Genomic DNA, 24109 nt, shown 5'->3' with positions numbered 1-24109 from the left:
AAAATGGTATGCAGTATTTTAATAAATGGAACAATTTTGCTTAACTGGAAAAGGAAATCTTAAGCTTGTGACAACAAGCCAATAGAGTAGTTATAATACTTTGGCTTCCATCTACCCTTTTAGTTATTAAATTTCATTGAAGTTAAATTCACATAATTTTAATGTATGCTTATTAGTTATCAGCATTAACATAGAACTAAATGCCCTTTTCTTGGTAAACACATAATCTGGTCCATTGACCTCATATTGTAAAAGCTGTAGGCCTGTTGTATAATTATTATCACTGACCCAGTGCATCCCATCATCCAGCCTAAATATTTGACTGAATCTGTAGGCTAATAGAACAGTAAATTTGGAGTCAGCCAGAAGCAAAATCATTACATACTTTGTTGGTCTCCCCAGCCGAAATAGCTCCAGTTGCCTGTGGGGTAGCAAAGGATAGCAAAGAATTAAAAGAAACTACATTGTAATGACGGAACTAAACAATAATTAAAGCAAGCAAACTAGAAGTTCCTCTGAATATTTACTCAGCACTAAAAAGAAAAACACTTTTAAAAATCCAGAATGCTTTTAACTCTGTAAGGGGGTTGTTTTGTCGTATGCTGTTAATGTGCTTTGAATGTCTCGTTAAAATTGAAATACTAAGTGACATGATATACACATAATTGCAACTGCAGCTTGCATTTGACTTATGGGAAGCTACCAAAGCAACTTTATCCCAATAATTATACACTTGAAGCACAGAAAAGGGAGAAAGGATAATTGATGCAGAAGCAGAAATGTGCTGCTAAAGACCGAACTTTAAATAGCACCACAAATCTTCTATGCAGGCACAGTACTTTGAAATTATTTTTGCTAATATATTAAAGATCGTACAGCACAGGTTTAGTGTTAACAGAAACACAAGAATAGCAAGTGTTAAACAAATGAATTTTGATGCAAGAAAAAAAAGTATCATTAATGGAGGAATTTCCCAGATTTTGTCCAATGCTTAAATTGCATAACAACTGAGATGGGTACAGGTGGAAGAGAAGAGATTACCAGTGGATTGATTGCACAAACAACCTGCATAATGTGGACATAGTTTCAACCAAATGGACTAGTTGCCCTTTTCCTGTCCTGTTTCTTCATGTCATTATGTGCAAATATTTGTTCACTTTTACCTATAGTTGCAGTACTTCCTACTTCATAGTGGCATTTAGTACACCAATAGCAAACAGCAGCTTACAACATGCATTCTAAGATATTCCAAGTTTGAACTAAAGCAGTATACGCCAGGGTAAAACACAAAAATATTGGTGAGGACTAGCAAGTTCAGATGTCAACAAAGAGGAAGAAAAGCTTGTCTAATATTTCAGCTTCAGGCCGCTCTCAGATGCCAAGTTCCAGGATTGAGGTCATTCATTGTGTATACAAAAGAATCCTGATTTCTGAATATCAATGCTATATTTGTGCAGCAGATTCTTACATGAAACTGCAGTTCATACTGGAGTGTATAATGCCTACATATTCTACTGAAGCCAATAATCACAACTGGGGATGTCATAACTAATAGCAGAGGGATTTCAAGCTTTGAGATAAGGGAGTTTGGATTCACAAGCTTTAATAATCTCAATACAACACAAGAGTGCATTCCCATATAGAGAACATGCTGAGTAAATGTCCAGCAGCAGGGCCGTGGCAAGGGAAGAACCATCTTAGAGCAACTCTACATAATGTGTATACCACCTTACCCACTCAAATTACTTACCTGCAGCACTAAAACAGTCAGGACCAGGCAGCCACCATAGTACAAGACGTGCCACCAATAACTGCATCTTATGACTGAGAAGATACAAATAATTATCCCATCCCAGGGATATTCACAAGTTTGTCAAGTCATTTATTTCTCTTTATAGCAGACCATTAGATTAGGGGTAAAAGAACAAAATCTGTGCATACAGTTATCAAGAAAACACTGAAGTGTGCATTGGATTTGGGCATATTGCAGACAGATATTTTGTACCAGACACTTATTTCTGTATCTTCCAATACAAGTATGATGGTTGTGGTGAGTCAAAGTGTCACATGTGTTCAGTGCATCAAATCTTTGGAAAATTGATACAGTCACAGCTGAGAACTTTCTTTTTTAGATCTGGATTGTCAAAGATACTGTCCACATTGTCTATATTGACCAATCTATGCCTCTCCAACCACCTCTCTCTAGTTATGGACCCAGTCATCACTTACAAGTGAATGAAAGTGAAGAGGTCTGCTAGATCCAGCTCCTCCAATCATAGACCATTCTTCTCCAACATTTACTGCTGATATTGCTTACTATTAAGCAATAACTGGAAAGAACATTGTGAACGATTGAATGCTATCAGTGCAAAAGTGAGTGGCTACATTTTGAGAGCGAGAGATAAAGAAAGAGAGGGGGTGCTTGTGACAGTGTGCATGCATGAGAACGAGAATGAGTAAGAATGACAGCGACAATGACCAAGTGTAAGCAAGAGCACAAACATGAAAGCAGGAGAAAGAGCACAGGTGTGAGTAAACAGAAGCAAGAAAGCGAAAGTGAGCACGTGTAAGTACAAGCATGTATGAGAGCAAGAGCATGATTTTAAAGAGTCCTAAGGCCAATATGAACAAGTGCTATAAAATTGGTGGACAGAATGGCAAGGAAGGTTGCCATTTAGGTGGATACAACAGATCTTCCAACAAGATGACAGATCATTGCTTATGTGCATGCTGGAATTGTGTGCCGGGATCATGCAGACATTCTGACACAGCTGATTCTGAGATAATTCCTCAGTAGTTGAAACTTTTGATGGCAATTACCCAACATCTAGAACCCCCTAAAAGATTCCCAACTCTGAGTTGGAGTTGCAGGAATCTGACTAATTTATCAGGGCAGCACAGTGGCTCAGTGGTTAGCACTGCTGCCTCACAGCACCAGGGACCTGGGTTCGATTCCAGCCTCAGGCAACTGCCTGTGCAGTTTGCACATTCTCCCCATGTCTGCGTGGGTTTCCTCCCACAGTCCAAAGATGTGCAGGTTAGGTAGATTGGCCATGCTAAATTGCCCATAGTGTTAGGTGCATTAGTCAGAGGGAAATGGGTCTGGGTGGGTTACTCTTCAGAGCATCGGTGTGGACTGGTTGGGCCTGTTTCCACACTGTAGGGAATCTAATCTAATTATCTCAATTGGCAAGAAAGCTAAAAGAATTGAAACCTACTCTGACAACTCACCACTAACCGCCCCAACCTCCTTCTTCTAGGAAGGACACCCAATGACCCCCATTGCCTAGCCCATTAATGCTCCCACAAACATCCAAAACTTCTTCCCTATCCTTTCCCAATTTAACTCAACTCCCAAATCTGATTAACACGACCCATCCTGCAGTCCACAATCTACCCAGGCCATCGCCCACTTATTTAACTTCCTGTTTCCACTTACATGGCATCCTCACTCTGACAACTACTGTAAAATGAGTGGGGAATGCAAAAAAAAATCTTAGAACCTTAAAACAATGAAATATAGCAACAACTGCCAGAAAAGAAGATGTGGTGTCATCACCAACTATGTGGATTGCTGAATTTGATTGTTTCAGCTGAAAAAATCTCAATGCAAGTAGCCACCTGTCTGATCTGGTCTGGAAATAGACTGTGTGACACCGATGCAGAAGTAGGCCATTCGGATCATCAAGTCAGTTCTGCCATTCACTGAGATCATGGCTCATCTGGTAATCCTGAATTTCGTGTTGCTTCCCTTTGCCTATGACACTTGACTCCCTAAATGGTTAGAAATCAGTCTCAGTTTCTAACATACTTAAAATCCCAGTCTTTACAGCCCTGTGCAGTAAACAAATTCCACAGAGTTACTACGCTCAGAAGAACTCCTGCTGATCTGTGTCTTAACTGAGTGACATATTTTTCCGAGATTATGCTCTCTGATCCTAGACTCTCCCATAAAGGAATACAACCTCCTTGCATCTACACTATCAAGTCTCCTAAGGATCTTGGACACTCCAATCAGATTTCTCATTCTCCTAAATGCCAATGATTATAAGCTTGGTCTACTCAACTTCTCCTCATAAGAAAATCCCTCCATACCTGCAATAAATCCAGTGAACCTTCTCTGGTGTGCCTCCAATGTCAGTATATCTTTCCTTAGATATGAGAACCAAAACTGTTAACAATATTCCACAGGTGGTCTGATCAGTATTTTGTATAGTTTTAGCAAGAACTTCCTGTTTTTATTGCTCCATTCCCTTTGCAATAATGGGCAACTTCAATTTGTATTTCCTACTGCCTGCTGAACTTGGACACTTAGCTTTTTGTGATTAATGGACTAGGACTCGGAAAACCCTCTGTGCTGCAGATTTCTGCAGTCTTTCCCTATTTAAATTATATTCAGCTCGTCTTTTCTTCCTGTCAAAGTGCAAAACTTCATATTTTGTTCTCTGTTTTGTCATGTTTTTGCCACTCACCTGAACTGTCTATATCTCACTTTAGACTCCTTGTTTCATCCTGATTTCTTACCTTCCCATCAATTTTTGTGCCATCTGCACACTTGGTAATAGTACATTTGTTTTTGTCATTGCCATTCCGGAAAACTTCCCTTCATCATCAACTCCCTGTCTTCTATTAGTTAGCCAATCCTCTATCCATGCTAATATACTACACTCAACATTATGGGCTCTCATCTTAAGTAGCTTTGTGTGTGTGTAATCTTATTAAATGCCTTTTGGAAATCTAAACATAGTACATCTGCTAGTTTTCCTTTATCTATACTGATTCATTGGGGAATTCCAAGCCAGATCAAAAGATTTGGATAGATCTTAGAATCAAATAGTTTTTAAAGTTTGTATAGATGATTACCTCATGTTTTGTCATTGCTGGAGGGTAGATGCACCTGTTTCTGTTCATTTGCATCAGTCCATTCCATGTTTTACACAACATGGCTAATCATTTTGCTAGAGTGGTTCCTATTCAAAAGTTTTGATCAAATGCTTGGATTTTACAGAATGTCATATTAATATAATATAGTAGTCCCTGTGCAAAGATGATCAAGGATCAATTTATAGTTGTAGATCAATTTTAAACGTTTTTATTGTGTCATACAAATCTACAAAAGATAAGTGGTTACAGGTTAATGACGGAGTCTCCTGGTAAGTTACATTCAAGACTACATTCCCTCGGGACTAAAACATGTATAGTTATTAATGTGTGCTTGATTAAATAAAATCTAAAAATTTACTTCATTGATTTGATATTAAGTCTAGTCAAGAAAATAGCATTTCCTTTTTTTACAATAAAAAATGCTGCATGGATGACAGAATTTTTTTAAAAATCTTTTAGTTTTTATCTTCAATAAAGAATATGTCCCTTGTATTATTACTATTTACTTGCATCTCAGGCAGAGCTTGGAACAGGTTTTTAAAAAGCTCTCAAAAACATATTTGTCTCATGTGTTTTTGACTTGGGGGAATCACAATGTTTTAGGCGCAGCTAGGATAATAAAGTTCTCAAAATGCAAAACAATTCCAGTGTATATCACAAGCATATTAGGCTGATTGCATGCAGTTGTCTTGGTTAATTGCTAGTTTTAAAAAAAAACCTAGTCATGCAATTGGAGTGATATTTTACTTTTAAGTTTAATGACACATCTGATGGTTTCCAAGGCATCCCAAAATAAGAACAAGTCAATTCAGGGATAACTAAATTTCATTAAAGTACCACAATAAATATTGGGTTCTCATGCAGCCACAGTATATATGTTGGTGATTAAGTTTCTGGTTAATGGCTAACCTATGGGACATTGCTAGTGGCATATTTAGTGATGGTAATGCTGTTGAATGCCAGGGAACTTATTAAAACTGTTCTTTGAGGTGGCAACATCAGTCAAATGCTACCTTGATGTCGATGGCGATCATTCTGATCTCACCATCAAAATTCAACTCTTTGTCCATGTTTGGACCAAGGCTGTAGCTATGTCTAAAGCCAAGTGTTTCCTGGTGGAACCCCAATAGACAACATTTAACAAATGATTAGCACTTAAATGCTACTTGCTAACACTGTTAAAGGTACCTTTCATTAATATACTGGTTATTAAGAGTAGGCTGATGGGGCAGTAATTGGTCAACTCAAACTTTGTTTTGTGCTTTTGTGGGCATGTCACACTGGGCCAAATTTCCAATTTGCTGAATAGATGTCAGTGTTAAAACTATTAGAACAGCTGGCAGGAGATGCACCTAGTTTTGAAGTACAAATATTCAGCACTAGTCAGGACTTATTCCCTCTGCTATATCCGATGTACTCAGCCAGTTCTTGATATTACGTGGAACGGCTTGAGCTGGCTGAAGATTGGAATTGTGATAGTGACTATTTCAGAAGAAAGGCAAGATCACTTCACACATTCAGTAATGCTGGCTGATTACAGTTGCAAATAATTTAGCCTCATCTTTTCTATCAATGTGCTGTGATCCCCCATCATTTAGGATGCAGAAGTCAGCTCCTTCTCCTGTTTAAGTCCCCACCCTCACATGGATGTGGGAGGCTTGCAGAGCTTTGACTAGATCTATTGATTGTGTGATTATTTACCTACACCCATAGTATGCTCCATCCATTGGTTAGCATCCTTGTAGTTCTGTGTTCTAGTCTTACCAGGTTAGTACTTTATTTCTAAGTATATCTGATGTTGCTTCAGGCATGATGTCCTGGCTTAATAGTAATGGTAGACTGACGGATATGCCAGGGCATGAGGTTATGGATTGTAGTGGAATTTCAGTTCTGCTGCAGCTGATGGTCCAAAGCACTTACATAGATGTGCAACTTTAAACTGATCTATTCTAAATGTATAGAATTTTGGACATTTGCGGTGCTACACATCTGGAGTGTGATGATGAGACTTTATTACTACAAGAACTCTGCAGCAATCACTCCTAAAAATATGGTCACAGACAGTTGCATCTGTGACAAGTAGGTGGGAAAGGATAATGTCAGGTAGACTTTTCCTCATGCAGGTTTTCACACTATTTACAAGCTCAATCTGCAGGTATGTCCTCAGGACTCATCATTGTGCTGCTCCTGAGACACTCTGGTCACAGACATTGAAGCCCTAACCAAGCGTCCATTTTGTGCTCTTGCTAACTGTGGTGCTTCCTTCCAAGTCCAACCAAGAGGATCACCATCAGATATCGTTGTAATAGAATGCTTATTATTTTGTATTATTGTATGATCTTTTTCAAGTACAAAACAAATTCTGTGAATTCAGTCTTATGGCTGTTCTGTGCATTCATCTTGCTTTGAATTAAATAAAGCAGCTAAATGATTTGTAACTAGCCTTATCACATTAAGTGTTTATTTACTACAATCTGAAGAGTTTGACCAGGTACAAGTATAACAGGAACAAATTCTGGGTCAAGTCACAAGGAGATAGTAAAATTGGACTCCCATATAAACAGATAAAAAGCAGTCAGTTTGGAAAGGTGTTCTAGCCAAAAGCGAGTACTGCAGATACTGGAGATTAGAGTCAAGAGTGTGGTGCTGGAAAAGCACAGCAGGTTAGGCAGCATCCAAGGAGGAGGAAAATCGACGTTTCAGGTAAAAGCCGTTCATCAGGAATGGAAAGGTATTCTGCCTGTTTATGTAAGCTGCTGTTGTACTTGAGAAGGTATTTATAAATATTAAGTTAAAAAGTTGTAATTTACATCGCTTTCATATCTTGATCTGTTTGCAGTTGTTGTCATTTGTCTTGTAATATGATCCACTAAATCCAATGATGTGGACTCCAATTTTAAATAATAACTAAACATCAGCAGATGAATAAACAATTTAAAACCTATAAAGTAAAAAGATGTGGCCTACACAACAGTGAATCCAAAAGAGAAAAATAATGCATCTATTAAATCAAGTTAGTACTAGATACTAGATACTAACTAGATACTAGTACTAGATAACTTCAAATTTGACTTTATTCCATTATATAAACCTCATCTTTCACAATCAGCACCATGTGACAACCCTAGCACAGTTTTATTACTAACATCCAAATACTATGAGCATAGTTCTACTAATTATCTACACTTCCTTCATATTTGATTAGATTAGATTTTCTACAGTGTGGAAACAGGCCCTTTGGCCCAACAAGTCCAAACCAAACCTCCAAAGGGTAACCCACCCAGACCCATTTCCCTCTGACTAATGCACTTAACACTATGGGCAATTTGGCCACTGTGGGAGGAAACCAGAGCACCCGGAGGAAACCCACACAGACACAAGGAGAACGTGCAAACTCCACACAGATAGTTGCCTGCAGCTGGAATCGAACCTGGGACCCTGGTGCTGTGAGGCAGCAGTGCTAACCACTGAGCCACCGTGCCACCCATAACTTGTTGTTCAAGGTACTCTAAAAACACAACCTTGACTCAAACTGCTCCAATATACATACTGCTTTTCAGAAGCATTAGGAACAGGACCAGGTTGCAGACATTTGGTGACAATAAACAGCTCTACCTCAACACCACTTCTATCAAATCATCAAATTCCCCCATGTTAACAGAATATCAGATCTTGGATATAGCACATCATTGCAGATCATTGGGAAGACAAAGTTCACTGCCCTTTGGCCCTCACCATGAACTCCAGTTCATTACCTCTGACTATTAGCCGGCTTAATTACTCTTCCATTTATGATTTTGGCTACATTCTGGATCCTAAGCTCAGTTTTAAAAGTCACATCTCTTCCCTCAACAAAAATACTTACTTCCACCACTGCAACACTACCTGTTTTCCCTCCCATATCTCCGTTCTTCTGCTGAAATTCTTGCAGGTGTATCATCATCTCCAAAATGAATCATATCATTATTCTTCTTGCTTAACATTGTCAATCTATTAAATATTAGCTTGTGCAAGCTTTTTCCCTTACTGTTCTATGTTACCAAGTAGTCCCCATTATCCTTCCTTAGCTAATTCACACTGGCTTCCATTCACCCAGCACATGATATTTAAAATCTCCATCTGTAAATCTTTTGACCTTGGTCAACCAGATCTTTCAAGTCCTACACTCTGGAGTTTTGTCCCTCCATCTCTCTGCTGTCCCTTCACCAGATAATTTTTAAAAATGTATTAACTCTTCAATATACCCCTTGTAGTTTTGCGTGTTTCTGGCTCTATATCCATTTTCTTACACCTACTTGTAAAGCAGTTCTTTACATTAAAAGATGCAATTGTACAAATACAATCATTGGTATTCTAGTCAAAATGTGATATTTCTGATAAACACTTCATTTTCCTTCCTGTCCCATCTAAATATCAGATTTGTCTTTTACAAATAAGGCAGAAAGTTGCAACACAAAGGGATTGGGGGTACTTGTGCACAAAACATAAAGCTAGCATGCAGGTGTGACAGATAATCAGGAAAGTTAATGGAATGTTAGCCCTTATTTCAAGTGAATTGAAGTATAAGAGTAGGAACTCTTAGTGCAACTGTACAAGGTGCTGGTGAGATTACATCTGGAGTACTATGAGCAGTTTTGATCCCCCTTTTTAAAGAAAGATATAATTTCATTGAAGACAGTTTATAAAAGGTTCATTAGGTGGATCCTCAGTATGTAGGAATTATCAAGAGCAAAGTCTAAGCAGATTGGGACTCTGCTCACTTTTCCAAACTCCATTGAGAAGTGACCTCATTGAAACATTTAGTATTCTTAATCGGCTCAGCAGGGTAAATACTGAGAGGATGGTTCCCTCATGAGAGAATCTAGGACCAGAGGGCATTGTCTCAGAATAAAGGACTGTATATTTAAGACTAAGACAAGGAATTTCTTCTCTCAAAGGGATGAGTGTCTTTGGAGCTTCATGCAACAGTGCACTGTTGGCGCAGAGTCCTTGTGTATATTTAAGGCTTGGATAGATAGGTTCTTGATTTCAGCTGGAATGCCCTGTTAGAACCAGCACAGACTAATTAAAACTCCTAAACATTAATTTGATGATGCCAATTAAAGTGTTATCCTGCAAGTGATTCCTTGTCACAGAGCTATTAACTGGAAAGATTTTGGAGAACTGCATTTAGAACTCAATTCTGAAGTTATAAATGGTTAAATCTCTTCTTGAAAGACATTCATTAATGTATTTATATCAATAAGACCATAAGAAATAGGAACAGGAGTAGGCTATTCCACCCCTAAGTTTGCTCCTCTATTTCAGTAGGATCTTGGCTGATTTGACATTTCTCACATTCACTTTTCTGCCTATTCCTTGTATCCCTTGATTCATGTACTGATTCAGAATGGGTTCTGAAGAAGGGTCACTGGATCCAAAACTTTAACTCTGCTTTATCTCCACCAGGCCTACTGAGATTTTCCAACAATTTCTGATTTGTTCTTGTTTTTGTCACAGCATGACACACAATTGCACTGTAAATTATCACAGAATCCCAAAATTTGTGGGCGACACGGTGGCACAGTGGTTAGCAATACTGCCTCACAGCGCCAGAGACCTGGTTCAATTCCTGCCTCAGGCGACTCTCTGCGTGGAGTTTGCACATTCTCCCCGTGTCTGTGTGGGTTTCCTCCGGGTGCTCCGGTTTCCTCCCACAATCCAAAAACGTGCAGGTTAGGTGAATTGGCCATGCTAAATTGCCCGTCGTGTTAGGTGAAGGGGTAAATATAGGGGAATGGGTCTGGGTGGGTTGCGCTTCGGTGGGTCAGTGTGGACTTGTTGGGCCAAAGGGCCTGTTTCCACACTGTAAGTAATCTAAGATAAGTGTTACGGTGTAAAAAGCAGTCAGTCATTCAACCTATTCTGTCTGCATCAGCTCATTAAATGAGCATCATTACCTTCTTTTTCCCAACATATCAGAATGTAGCCATTGCACTACTAGAGTTTTATAGGGTCCTTTAAAGTATTAGTATCATGTATGATTGCTTACGTGTCTACATATTAATCAGAATATCTTTACAAATGGAGTACACTTGCTAATAGTGAATCAGGCTATTCAGATCCCAAGTTACTTGGGCACTAGATCATTATATGTGTTATATCAATGGTAAGATAAGAAATTATTTATTAAATTAAATAATAAATCACAAACTGGCACTGTTCAATCACTGTAAAACCAGTGGTCCTAACAGTCAATTATAGTGGTGTCAATTAGTTCTCAAGTAATTCAATGGCCTTAGAATAAATAAACAACTTATTCATAATTATTTTGATTATTAATTAGTACAGAGTAATTAAAAGTCCTATATTAATTAGTTATTGTATTACACGCATACATACATCAATCATAACGAAACAACACATTTTGATTTTAATGAAGTAGAGTGCAGAATTCTCTTAGCTAAAATTATTCAGATTTTTTCTGTAAATGAATAACTAGACTTTCAGATAACTTTGATATTCAGATATACTTACAACATTGCGAACCTGGAACAGGTAAAGGTCTCTCCTCTTCTTGGAAAACAAACTAATTTTAAAGAAGATTGTATAATCAAACCTCAATATTACACATACATCAACTTAATAGCAGTAAAGCATTGAACACTTGAAGGTCTTTCATAACATGCCACATTCTGTAATGGCTCAGGGCATTCAGCATAAAATGGCCGTCAGCCATACATAGCCCACATTTTGTGGTAATCGACTAGGCAACATTACAGTCAACAGTGACTGGTATTCATCTTGCTGACAGCTGGCCAAAAAAATTGCAGGCCTTTGAGGAGAAATTTGCTCCAATTACATATCCAGTTGGTTGTGGGGCCCTCAGTTGTGATGAGAGAACAGGACAAGGTTTTTCAACCCAAGAGATTGATGCATTGTCACTGTGATTCACAGAATCATAAACATGAAGCATAAAGTACGAAATATGAATTAGAGTCAATCATGCACAAAACAAATTAAATTTTGGGAAATACAGAAAACAGACTTTTTAAAATAAAAAGCATGAAGTAACTTCTGAAGAATCAAGTGCTCACAAATGTGAAATTATATTTCCAAAGTCAGCTAGGTTGTTTGGCAGTAATTAGCTCAGTTAAAAATTTACTTACTCCTGCAAGCACTAGCCCTACTTTGTTGGATATTTGGTAGAAAACTCAAGGAAAAGTACTCCAGCATCATGCATTGAATTTATTTCAATGTTCAACCTATCAAGGGGGATCTGTTATAGCACAGACTGTGAAGGAGTAACTGCACTTATGTACTGCTGGACAATTTAGTCTATTACAGCAGTAAACACTGATTGGCAATAGGAATAATGGTGTGGTAATGTCTCGTAACAGAATGACATAACAGTTCAATCCAAAGGAGGAACATTTTTTCTTGAACCTTCAAAGTCATGTCAAGAATGTAATGTCAAGGATTAGGGTTGCCAAAGTGATAAAATATTGTTTGTTCTTGAAATATAAAATATTTTTTAAAATTCTGCCATACAGTTTTAAAAGTCCAAATTGGAGAACACTATCCAAACCAAAAACTTAAACTTGATCACCTGTACACTGATTATGAATCTGCCTGTCATGCTGGGTATGTGTTTAAAGAAACATCTAAATTTCTAATATTCCAAACTTTGCCCAATTTATTTGCACAGAGGAGTTCTATAGCATGAGTTTCAAGTGAATAATAATACATATAGCGATCATATCTGTAATTTCAACTGCACTATGTTTAACACTTACATCATCATGATCCCTCATTGCATTCAGTTGTTCCAATTTTTTGGCCCAGTAACGTGCCTCCTCTTCAGGGATATCTGCAATGGCAAGTACAAACTTTCAAGTATATTTGAAGAAATTGTTCTTTGTAAATCTCTATAATAATTCAAAATAATTCAACAAAGTTAAATACTGCTATTAGCTATTGAAATGCAATGTAAAAAGTGGATTAAAATTCAACTCTTATTAAAATCTGATAATTAAACCAAATATAGTCAAATCATATCATGACAACTCAATAATTTCATTGTAGTCAGTACAGAGTTTTAAGCTCAATGCTGGCTATGAAGAAAACATTTTGTTTTTTCCCCATGAACTTATGGTAATAGGTTCAATTCTTCATTTGACTATTTTATCCATCAGTATTACAGAAGTGCTTGGGTGGAGAACCAAAACGGTTGCAATTCTTTGAGATGCATTTCATTTTTTTTTTGTTACCTAAATTTTGTACGAAGTTCAGAGGTTTTGTATGGATTACAAATGCTATTTTATATAAATCATGAACTTGTTTTTAAATTGTAAAATTATTAGTAGAAACAAGCCCAGTTCAAGCTTGGCATTCAAGTTCTGCTAATTTTTCCATCAATTTTTTTCAAACACAATGTAGCAAAGTGCCAGCTAGGGCTGCTACTGGAATTTGACAGAGTAGACCAAGAGTTGGCACAAAATGCTCAGATAAAACACTGTAATGTTGGACTTGGAACTGAGACAATGGATGTGTGTAGAGGTTTTGTTTCAAAGATGTTATATAAGATGGGGTGTGCAGAAATGACACGAGGAGAGTCTATGGCATAATGATAATGTCACTGAACTGGTAATCCAGAGGCCCAAGCTAATGTTCTGGGGATAGGGGTTCAAACCCCAGCATGGTAGCTAGTAGAATTTAAATCTGATTAATAAACCTCAACTTTAAAAAAAAGTCATGTCATTATTATTATAAAATTTTGTTTGCTCTTGTCCCCAGGGAAGATCTTTTGCCATCCTTCTTTAATTTGAAGAGGTTTCTTAAAAGTCATCTAAAATCGCCTGACTAGCCACACAGTTGTATCAAACCACTACAAAATCTAAAAGGAATGAATGCACCATCTGACATCAACCTAGATACCAGCAGCCATTGTGCCAAAATTGGGAGAGCTGTTCCACAGACCAGTTAAGCCTATCTTCGTCATATTCAATGTATCATATTTAACCGACCATGGCCACGACCCCACCACCACCACCAGCCCTGTACATCCTATCCACTGGCAGAACTGAACCACCAGATGTGACAGCACTGAGAGATACAATTGGAAATGGGTTGCCCTGGGTGTTCTCAAATATCAACTCTTGAAATCTCTTGACATCAGGTCAAGTATCAATAAGGAACCTCCTGATTAGTACTACATATCATGCCCACCTCAGTTCATGAACCATACTGCATGTTGAGTACCATTTTGAAGCAGCATTTAGGGTGCCAAGGGCACAGAATGTACTCTGGGTGATGGACTTTAATGTCAATTATCAAAATTATCAAAGCTCAATAGCACCACTACTCTAAGCTGGCTGAGAAATAAAGGATATGTTGATGAGACTAGGACTGTAACATGTGCTGAAGGAACTAAGACAGAAAAACCTACTTAACTTATACCTAACCTAACTATGGAAGATGTACTTGTCTAGTACATTATTGGTCAAACAGCATATGCTCCTTGTGGAAATGAAATGCTGTATTTGTGTTGCGTGGCATTACCACCATACTAAACAGGACAGTTTTGAACATTTCGAGTGACTCAAAACTGAGCCTTGAGGCACTGTGGACTATCAGCTGCAATGGAATTGTATTCAACCACAATCTGTAATCTTATAGCCTGGCATATCCCCCTCCTTGATCATCACTATCAAGCCAGGGCATCAACTGGTTTGGAAGAGCATTTCAAGAGCAGAACTAGACATTTACAAATGAGGGGTCAACCTGGTAAAGCTACATCACAGGACCTCTTGCATGCCAAAAGGCAAAAGAAGTGAGAGGTAGGCAGCGCCAAGTAGATCACAACCAATAAGTCAGATGTAAGTTCTACCATCCTGTTACATACATTAGCAAATGATGGAGGACAATTAAAGAACTATCAGGGGAATGAAGTTTCACAAATATCCCCATTCCTAATGATGGTGGAACTCTGCACATCAGTGCATGAGACAAGGCTGAAGCACTTTTATCACTTTTCAGATGAAATTGCTAATACTATATGGATCATACACTGAACAAACAGCTGAAGACACTGGATACTGCAAAGGCTATGAACTTTGACAACGTTCTAACAATAGTACTGAACACTTGATCTCCAGAACTGGCCTAGATCCTATCAACTGTTCCAGAACAGCTATAACACTAGCATCCATCCAGCAAGATGGACAATTGTCAAGGTTTCACCCATCCACAAAAAGCTCGGTTAATTAACAGCATATCAGTGTATTCTTGATCAACAGCAAAGTAATTCGGGCGAGGGTGGGGAAAAATAAATAGTGCTATCAGGTGGCATTTGTTCAAATATAACCTGCTCATTTATGTTCAGCTTAGATTTCACCAAGGCCTCTCTGTCTGCACAAAAACAAAAATCGGGCTCCAAAGTTAGTTTCAATAATAAGTGTAATGTCAACAGATAATTACATCTGGGTGATAAATCTTGTTTGAAACCCAATTATCACTTCTCTTCCACACCACATACCCATTTTCCCCACAATCTCCCACCACCAACCAACTACAAAGGTGGTGTTGTCAGCTTCAAAATGGTTCTAAATTTACTGTTTTTTCACATACATTTACCATGTTTGATCTTCAAATTAGTCTCCAAAAGTTTTTTTTGATGAGCAGTTAATGAAATAAGGTTTCTTTTTATACCTCTTTAAATTCACTTACTTATGGTTAGTAAATGATCAAGAATTGCAAATGACAATTAAGCCAACCAAATTAAATGGAGAACAATCGTGTCTTCCTGTATTTGCTATTCTGTGGAGTGCCTGTAATGTCCAAACCACATCCCTGATTTGCAGTGTAGTTGAAATGAGAAAATTGGTCAGTCATCTTTATTGTAAAACGTGCTCCATGTGCAAATTGCATTACAAGAATGTTATTCCATTGTGAAAAGTGGTGTTTCAGTTTGAACGCTGACCAATTGACTTCCCCACCCTCTACCACCCGCCAACCCATAAAAGTATAGATGTCCAGGTTGGATTATTGACTGAACAGCTGTAATGCATTAGTCCCAAACAACAGCTATATTTCACAATGACAATATTTACTTGATTTTTCTCCCCCTCAATGAGCTGAAAAGATTGAGTATTTATGTATAATGTAGAAAATTTTGCAACTACATAAAAAAGTATCGATGATAAATTCTGTCCATAATAATCAGTACCTTCAGTGAAGTTTAATTATGATTATGTATGCATTATACTCATCAGCAGAACTTAATGTAGTGAAAGTGATTTTGTTGACCAATAGCAATCATCCTTGCTCTACTTTTGTTCTAAAAATGTAATTCTGAACTGTTCAGTTCTTAACAGTTGTTAAAACATTCCAGTCTGGTGCTTTCATGACATTCCGACGTAAATAAACTCTTTAAGTAATTAACTTTACAAGCTCAGAAAAAAGTTTGGAAAAAAATATTATGCAATAAAAGCAACCTGTGAGGGTAGTATTAATCTTACAGATAACTGATACCATGTGACGCAATGGATCTCTATTTACAAAAGTAAACATGAGGACTCTGCTTCAACTTGTAAAATAACATTCATAACTGAGCAAGGTAACAGAAATAGTAATATTTTTCAACACATTATTAAAAATTAACTAATTCCTATACACCTGGACAGAAATGCCCAAAACTATGACTTTTCTCACAGTTCGAACAGTAGCCATTTCTTCTCCCTTCCACTTAAACAGTCCACTTCCAACAGAATTCAGATATTTTTCCAACTCTGATGAAAGGTTCACTACATGCCATTGGTGGATCAGTGGTTAGCATAGCTACCTCACAGCACCAGGGACCCAGTTCAGTTCCATCGTTGGGCAACTGTCTGTGTGGAGCTTGCACATTCTCCCTGTGTCTGTGTAAGTTTCCTCTCACAGTCTATAAATGTGCAGGTAAGGTGGATTGGACATGCTAAATTGCCTATATGTGCAGGCTAGGTGGATTAGCTGTGGGAAATGCAGGGTTTTTGAATGAGGGAAGATGAGTCTGGGTGGGATGCTGTTCAGAGGGTTGGTGTCAACTCAATGGGCAGAATGGCCTGCTTCCATTGTGGGGATCGTATGATTCTACTTGTAACATTACTGTTCTTCCCTCCATACATACTGTCCTGACTGCTCGCAGCATTTTCTGTATGGATTTCAGATTGCCAGCATCCACAGTGTTTTGTTTTTGCATTAACTTTCTTTAATTATTGGCAAAACACAATCCTCCCCAGAGTATACATACTAGCTAGATTAATAAATAATGAATGTCAACCCAAAACAGAAACTCAGAACTAAAGGACTTTGGAAACATACCAAATACTTTCTAAAGACCAGTGCCAATGAACAGGTTCCACAGTATATATTTTCCACCCATCCAGAACGCCAATTCTTTTGGTGTCAGTCTGTCTGCCTGCATTTATGTTTCTGTAGGGGGCAAGAGCTTTAACGAGTAGAGGTATATGTCAATAGTTCATAGTTGTTTACTTGAGGTTAGAATCTATTTATTTGTCATAAATATAGCTCTCGTTAAACACAGAAATTTGGCTCATGTTTTCTGTGAAGCTGAGTTAATCGGACATGTAAATTGTGGAACTTGCATACTTTGACAAAATTAACTTATGTGACAACTCCAGGAAAGTCAAGCCTTAATTTCAAGTGTGCTACCCCAGTGAGGTGTAACACCACCAACTAATATTCTGTATCCTCAGGATTACATTTTCATCTTTAATCATAATCAAACATAGCATAATGCATTGGTTTTAAATTTTATCAATCATAGGTACCAAGGCAGAGCAATTATGGCCATGGAAATATTTTCCCATAGAAGGAACTTATATAGATACAAGGTTGTAGAAGAAACAAACAAATGCAAAGTAGCAGTGAAAGAAATAATTTGATTCATTCAGTAAAGTTATTAAATACTTTGAACAGACAGTAAAAGGATGAACGTCATAGTGAGAACAACCATTAGGTTTCACAATTTCAAACAATATGTACTCCAGATAACAAAAGTAGTTTGCAGAATTTTTATTATTGCTTTAATACATAAACACCACCCTTTGTAGTCATCTGAACACCAATAATTAGAAGTGGACCCTAATAAAACTGGGGAAAAAAAATAATCCAAAGCTCAGTCAAAACCTACCAAGTGGTAACTCAAATCGAGTATCCAACAAAATCCTGTGAAATGTTGGGTCTTTTGTTCCACAGATTTCATTATCTGTCATTATAACCTCTGAGTCAAGAGTCAGCCATTCACCAGGTCCCTCCTTCAAATAGAAAGAGCAAAGAAAGTGATTGAAAAAGAGAAAGATGAACAAACACAGAAAAGGAAGCTATAGTTTAGTTTTGAATGAATCCAACATACAGTATTGAAGTTACAGAGTGTACTGAGGAAGAAAAGATGTGCCTCTTTTATTGGCTATAGATAGTTGAGTCAGTAAATTATATTGTTTATAAGCAAGACCACTGATACAACTAACAAAAATACAAACAGCTAAGTGTGCATTCAACCTTTCCAAAAATTGCAGAGCCAATGAAAGAATGTTCAACCTAAATCACAAATATCAGATCATCATCTATGTAAACTCTTTATCATTAACTCATTATCATTAATTTATCAAAAAATGTAATTGCTCACTTTTTAAAAAAAAAAATGGTCTATACACAAAGGAGTTATATGAATCCCGTAAGCAGTTCAAAAAGAATGATTAATAGGAAGAGAGTGAGCAATAAGAAAAGACAAGAGTAACTTGGACACCATCAGATGATGATAACTGACAAGGGGCATAATACAGATCTCCATGTTAGTACATGAATTGAAAAGATAAACTCAGAAACTACATTAAATCAAGTGGTGACATTAAGATAATTCAAAGTAGTGAAAGACAAAGCCAATAAATTTCAAGTGGTTCTGCACAAAAGTAGTGTTTAATAAAATAAATAAATACCCAATTATTATAACAGGAAGCAAAGAACACGGATTAATCTGAATAAAGTAAACAGCTAGAGACTAGACTGGGGAAAGAATATAGCCACAAAGAGTAAGGATGCTTCTTCCAATCCCATATTTCACACCTCCCCAGTCCACTCTCAGCAACACCCTCAAAAATAAATTAAGACTCCAGTAACCTACCTAACCACAAAGATTAGGGCAGCAGGTACATGGGAATACAACAACTTTAATTTATTACTACCCTGACTTGGAAAAATGTCACTGTTTGTCTATCACCACTGGGTCAAAACCCTCAAATTCCCTAAGGCATGATTGAATTGTCTTCACCATACAAAGTTTAATGGTTTAAGAATGTAGATCACGAATACCTTCACCAGGCGAAGGAATTACAAGCATGTTGTCGTTTAAATCATAAATAAAAAGGCCACCAAAAGGCTAATCACTACATTGTGTCCACATCATGAAGAGCTATCCAGCTTCAACCCAACTTCCAATGCTACAAGCCGCAGAATATAAGGAAAACCTTACCATGATTAATCATGAACAAAATAAATTACAAACTCAATAAGCATTAATAATGAATGGTCTCATTCACAAGCGATAGAATTGCTTATACATTACTGTACCAAAATTATGTTTATAATTTACATTTAATTTCTGTGAAAATTAAACTTCTTAAAGAATTAAGCTGCTGCTATCATGTTAACATTTAAACAAGAATTCCCCCTATTTGGTAATAATATATGCTGACAGCAAAACAATACTCCATTACTTCTGTCATGCAATTATTTTAAGAATTAACCAATAAACTTATAAAATAGCAGAGAAAGTTTCAGCAACAGCAGAATTCAGCACAATATTTTAAAATTTTCAATACTATTTAGACACCTGGCACAGTGGAAGTGAACGTTGCTTTTCAATATCCCCCAGAAGATACACTGAACTAATGTTAGAATAAGATACATTATAATGTACAGACATACCATGTCTACATCAAACAAACAATTATGCTGAATTCCCAGGAAACACACTGTAACTTGTTAAATGAAAAAAAGGTTAACAGGTGAATGAAATTAGACACTCAACATTTAAAGATCTGATAACACAAACTCTAAAATATCATCAACAATTGGAGTACTAAAAACCATTGTCATCATAAAGGTCCTTTAATTCAAAAATACACTTACATGTTTAGATTAATAGAGTGATACTTTAGTTATTGACTATTTCGGGAGCTAGCATTAGCATTTACACTACAACTATGAAATAAGTCCAAGATAATTTCACTTTACATATGCTAAGAAATTACAGTCAGTCAGATAACTGGAACCAGAAGAAGTTAGATTACTTCCTTCAAAGTCTCCATCCAAACCAATTTAAAGCCATAACGTGAATTGCTCAACATTGATACTAAAGATGCAATGTGAAGTCAAATTGTTTTTTTTAATATTCCATCTTGGTAAATTATCGAAACACACCATTCAACAATCAAATATTAACAGCAAATTCACTGCTTACCTCATTTGACTGTCGTATGCTTCGTAAAGGGATCCATACGGTACCGACCATTGTGTCCCAGATCAATCCTTTGCTCCACACTTCAACAGTTAAACCAAGGTCCAAACGGTTGATTTCACTAAACAACAACAAATAAAGCGGTCACTTGCAACCACTGAAAAATGCATATATACTTTATAAAAATAAGAATGTAGACTAAAATCCTAGGAGTGAGCTGGCCTGATAAGTCATTGTAACAAAGCTTAGAGAATTAGAGATATACAACACATTTAGTTTCTTTATCATGAACAATAACTTGTTCACTTGATAAATATTAGTACTATCAGATGAGGATGAGTGAATCACCTCCCCTATTTTTGTCACTTTCAGTTGGCTATAAGGTATGGACCAGACCAAAACCCCTCAAAATATATTAAGAAAATAGTTAGTTTCTTATTTTAAAAGGGAAATGCAAGATGTTGCACTCCAGATACAATTTGATTGGTCAAACAACTCAGCTTTAAGTAAAACACACTTGACTTTTACAATGTTGCTAAAATGCAGACAAAATAAAGATAAAAGAAAATTAGCTTAACTGTAACTCGATAAAAATGCTTAACAAATGTATTACTTACTAATTAACTGTTCAATATAGTAATCCCAAAAACACACTCTTGGCAAAGACAAATTCAGTAAAATGAATTGTCTGACATGCAATTCTAGTAACAGAAAGGAAGAAGAACTTTCACATCTAGCTTCAAGATCCCAGCAACTGCTGAAAGCTAAAACTAAAAATTCTCATTCTATGGGAGAGTAACTTCACCCATTTAGGCTGCATATAGAGTCACAGAGTTACATAGCACAGAAATAGACCCTTCAGTCCAATTCATCTATGCCAACCACACATCCTAAATTAATCTAGTCCCATTTGCCAACATTTGGCCCATTTCCTTCTAAATCCTTCCTATTCATCCTATTCATAACCCATCCAGATGCCTTTTAAATTTTGTCATTGTTCCAGCCTCTACCATTTCCTTTAGCAATTCATTCTACACATGCACCAACTTCTGAGTGAAACAGTTGCCCCAACGTCCTTTTTAAATCTTTCCCCTCTCACCTTAAACCTATGCCCCTCTCACTTTGGACTCTCTCCCCCAATCTCACCCCCAATCCCAGGAAAATTACCTTGTCTATTCACCCTATCCATGCCCCTCATAATTTTATAAATCTTCTATTGTTCCAATTTGTAAAGAAAAACCCAAGGCCTCACAAGCTGTTTATTTTATTGGCTTTGAGCAGATCGCTCAGCACCTGAATCAACCTGTCTTCATAAAATCAACCAAGACAAAAAATACACCTCTCAAAAATCTTGAGTGAAAGAAAAAGCACATGCTAAATCCAAGAAAAATAAAATGCAGCATCAAGCACACACTCAGGCATAATGTTTAAAAAAGGAGAGCGCATGATACATAAAGGAAGATCAGAATATACAGTTTCGGTCCTTAGAGACTTGGAGGTGCTCAATTTAATCCAAGACCAGTTATTTATTTAATAAAGCAAATTACTACGGATGCTGGAATCTGAAACCAAAAAAGAAAATGCTGGAAAATCTCAGCAGGTCTGGCAGCATCTGTAAGGAGAGAAAAGAGCTGATGTTTCGAGTCTAACTGACCCTTTGTCAAAGCTAAAAAAAGGGGAGAAATAGGGAGGTATTTATACGAGGCTGAGAGAAAGTGAGTCATGGCTCCAGAAGCAAAGGTAGCAATAAAAAGATGATAATGACAGTGCATAGAGAGATTATAGGGAGATTAGGAGCTGTGAATGACCAAGGCTGAAGCCAGTGCTGTGTGACAAAATATGTGGGGGATGGGGGGGGAGGGGTGAAGCAGAGGCAAAATAGAAAACACACAATCCTGCTCCCATGCCCATATGTCTGTCCTTGGCCTGCTGCAGTGTTCCAGTGAAGCTCAACGTAAACTAGAGGAACAGCATCTCATCTTCCAATTAGGCACGTTACAGCCTGCCGGTCTCAACACTGAATTCAACAACTTCAGATAATTTTATTTCATTTATTTTATTTATCTTTTTAAATTTTTTTTTCACTGTTCTGTACCTCTTATTTCTTGATTGTCTCTCTTTCTCTCGCTCCATTTTGTTACACAGCACTGGCTTCAGCCTTGGTCATTCACAGCTCCTAATCTCCCTATAATCTCTCTATGCACTTTCATTATCATCTCTTTATTGCTACCTTTGCTTCTGAAGCCATGACTCACCTTCTCTCAGCCTCGTATAAATACCTCCCTATTTCTCCCCTTTTTTTAGCTTTGACAAAGGGTCAGTTAGACTCGAAACGTCAGCTCTTTTCTCTCCTTACAGATGCTGCCAGACCTGCTGAGATTTTCCAGCATTTTCTCTTTTGGTTCCAGTTATTTATTTGTTGGTTTGCATTCTCTGGCTGTGGTGAAATATGTAGAGAGAGAGAGAGAGACCTAGTTCTGCTAAATCATTTTTCTCTGCTCTGCTCAAAAGCTGTTGCTTGAGATACTGAAATCCAAACATGAAGTGTAGCTAATTTTATTTTATTCAACCATCCCACCCACAACTGCCCCAATAATGGATAATCTACAGACAGACCTTCCATACTAATAAGTGGAACTTTTAGAAATCGAGTAGGAGATACAGATCTGAGCGATTGGTTTTCAGTTATTCTGATGACACATTAATTTTAGTTCAAACTGGATCTTGCTTATTGAAGGTTTAATATAAATTTAGTTCAACATGGTCAGATAATGACATTGGCCATCTTAAGTCAGCAATTTTTGTTTCTTGTCCACGAAAGGTCCTAGTTATTAAAGTCAAATGATGGAAGTTGAAAACTAAAAGTCTATTTTATCACAAGCATAAAAATATGCACACTACATTAATTACCAAGGAAATGAGATACAATGATTGGACTATAAAATTGTACAAAGAGAAATTGAAAATTACAGATGCCGGAGATCAGAGTCAAGAGTGTAGTGCTGGAAAAGCACAGCAGGTCAGGCAGCATACAAGGAGCAGGAGAATCAGCGTTTCAGGCATAAGCCATTCATCAGGAAAGCCCTAATGAAGGGCTTATGCCCAAAACGTCAATTCTCCTGTTCCTCGGATGATCCCTGACCTGTTGTGCTTTTCCAGCACTATACTCTCAACTATAAAATTGTACAACACAGAAGCAGTTAATTAAGTCAATTGCATCTGTGCTGGTATTTTGCATGAACAATCCAAAATTAGCCCAACTATTCACTTTTCACTGAATTATCATGTACTTCAAACATATATACATTCAGGAGAGATACAAACATTTCTTCCTCTGGTATCCTCACACCTTATAATGTATTCTACACAAGAATTCTTTAATATCTTCTCATCCATGAACTAAAGAAACAGCTGTTTTCTATTTACTGCATTAAAATGTGTAAGAAAATCAATATTCTCAGTTGTCCCTGTGGTAACAGTACCAGTATCTAAAAACTCAACTTTGAAGTATAGGTATCAAATTATTGAATTTATATGCGGGTTGGATTTTGTGGATGTGTTGGTGGTCTCATACCTCAGCTGGAGAGGTAGTCAGAGACACAGGATGTCTCTTCTGGGTGGTCCTCCCAGTGATAAATACTATTCAACCTTGAGTAGTCACTGGCAGGTCTTTTTTAGGTGAATAACCCCTGACAGTCGGAATTCTACCTACCAGGAACTACTGACAAA

The 24109-nt window shown here is 37.2% G+C and overlaps 1 protein-coding gene across 18 annotated transcripts in view; it reads right to left on the bottom strand.

Moving 5' to 3' along the window:
* LOC122565310 (protein unc-13 homolog A) overlaps nucleotides 1-24109 on the bottom strand; it is a 428982-nt gene that overhangs the window by 253328 nt on the left and 151545 nt on the right. For 15 of the 18 annotated variants that reach the window (XM_043721144.1, XM_043721135.1, XM_043721136.1 and 12 more), the window contains 5 exons: nucleotides 20384-20501; nucleotides 18056-18179; nucleotides 12660-12733; nucleotides 11401-11452; nucleotides 386-421 (listed from right to left, as the gene is read on the bottom strand). In XM_043721144.1, coding sequence (XP_043577079.1) covers nucleotides 386-421; nucleotides 11401-11452; nucleotides 12660-12733; nucleotides 18056-18179; nucleotides 20384-20501 — 404 coding nt within the window. The remainder of the gene's footprint in view (nucleotides 1-385; nucleotides 422-11400; nucleotides 11453-12659; nucleotides 12734-18055; nucleotides 18180-20383; nucleotides 20502-24109) is intronic. The other 3 variants (XM_043721149.1, XM_043721139.1, XM_043721150.1) reach the window with 1 other exon arrangement.

Source organism: Chiloscyllium plagiosum, chromosome 31 (genome assembly GCF_004010195.1).
Source record: "Chiloscyllium plagiosum isolate BGI_BamShark_2017 chromosome 31, ASM401019v2, whole genome shotgun sequence".
In the NCBI taxonomy this organism is placed as follows: domain Eukaryota; kingdom Metazoa; phylum Chordata; class Chondrichthyes; order Orectolobiformes; family Hemiscylliidae; genus Chiloscyllium; species Chiloscyllium plagiosum.
This window is presented reverse-complemented; position numbering and strand designations above follow the sequence as displayed.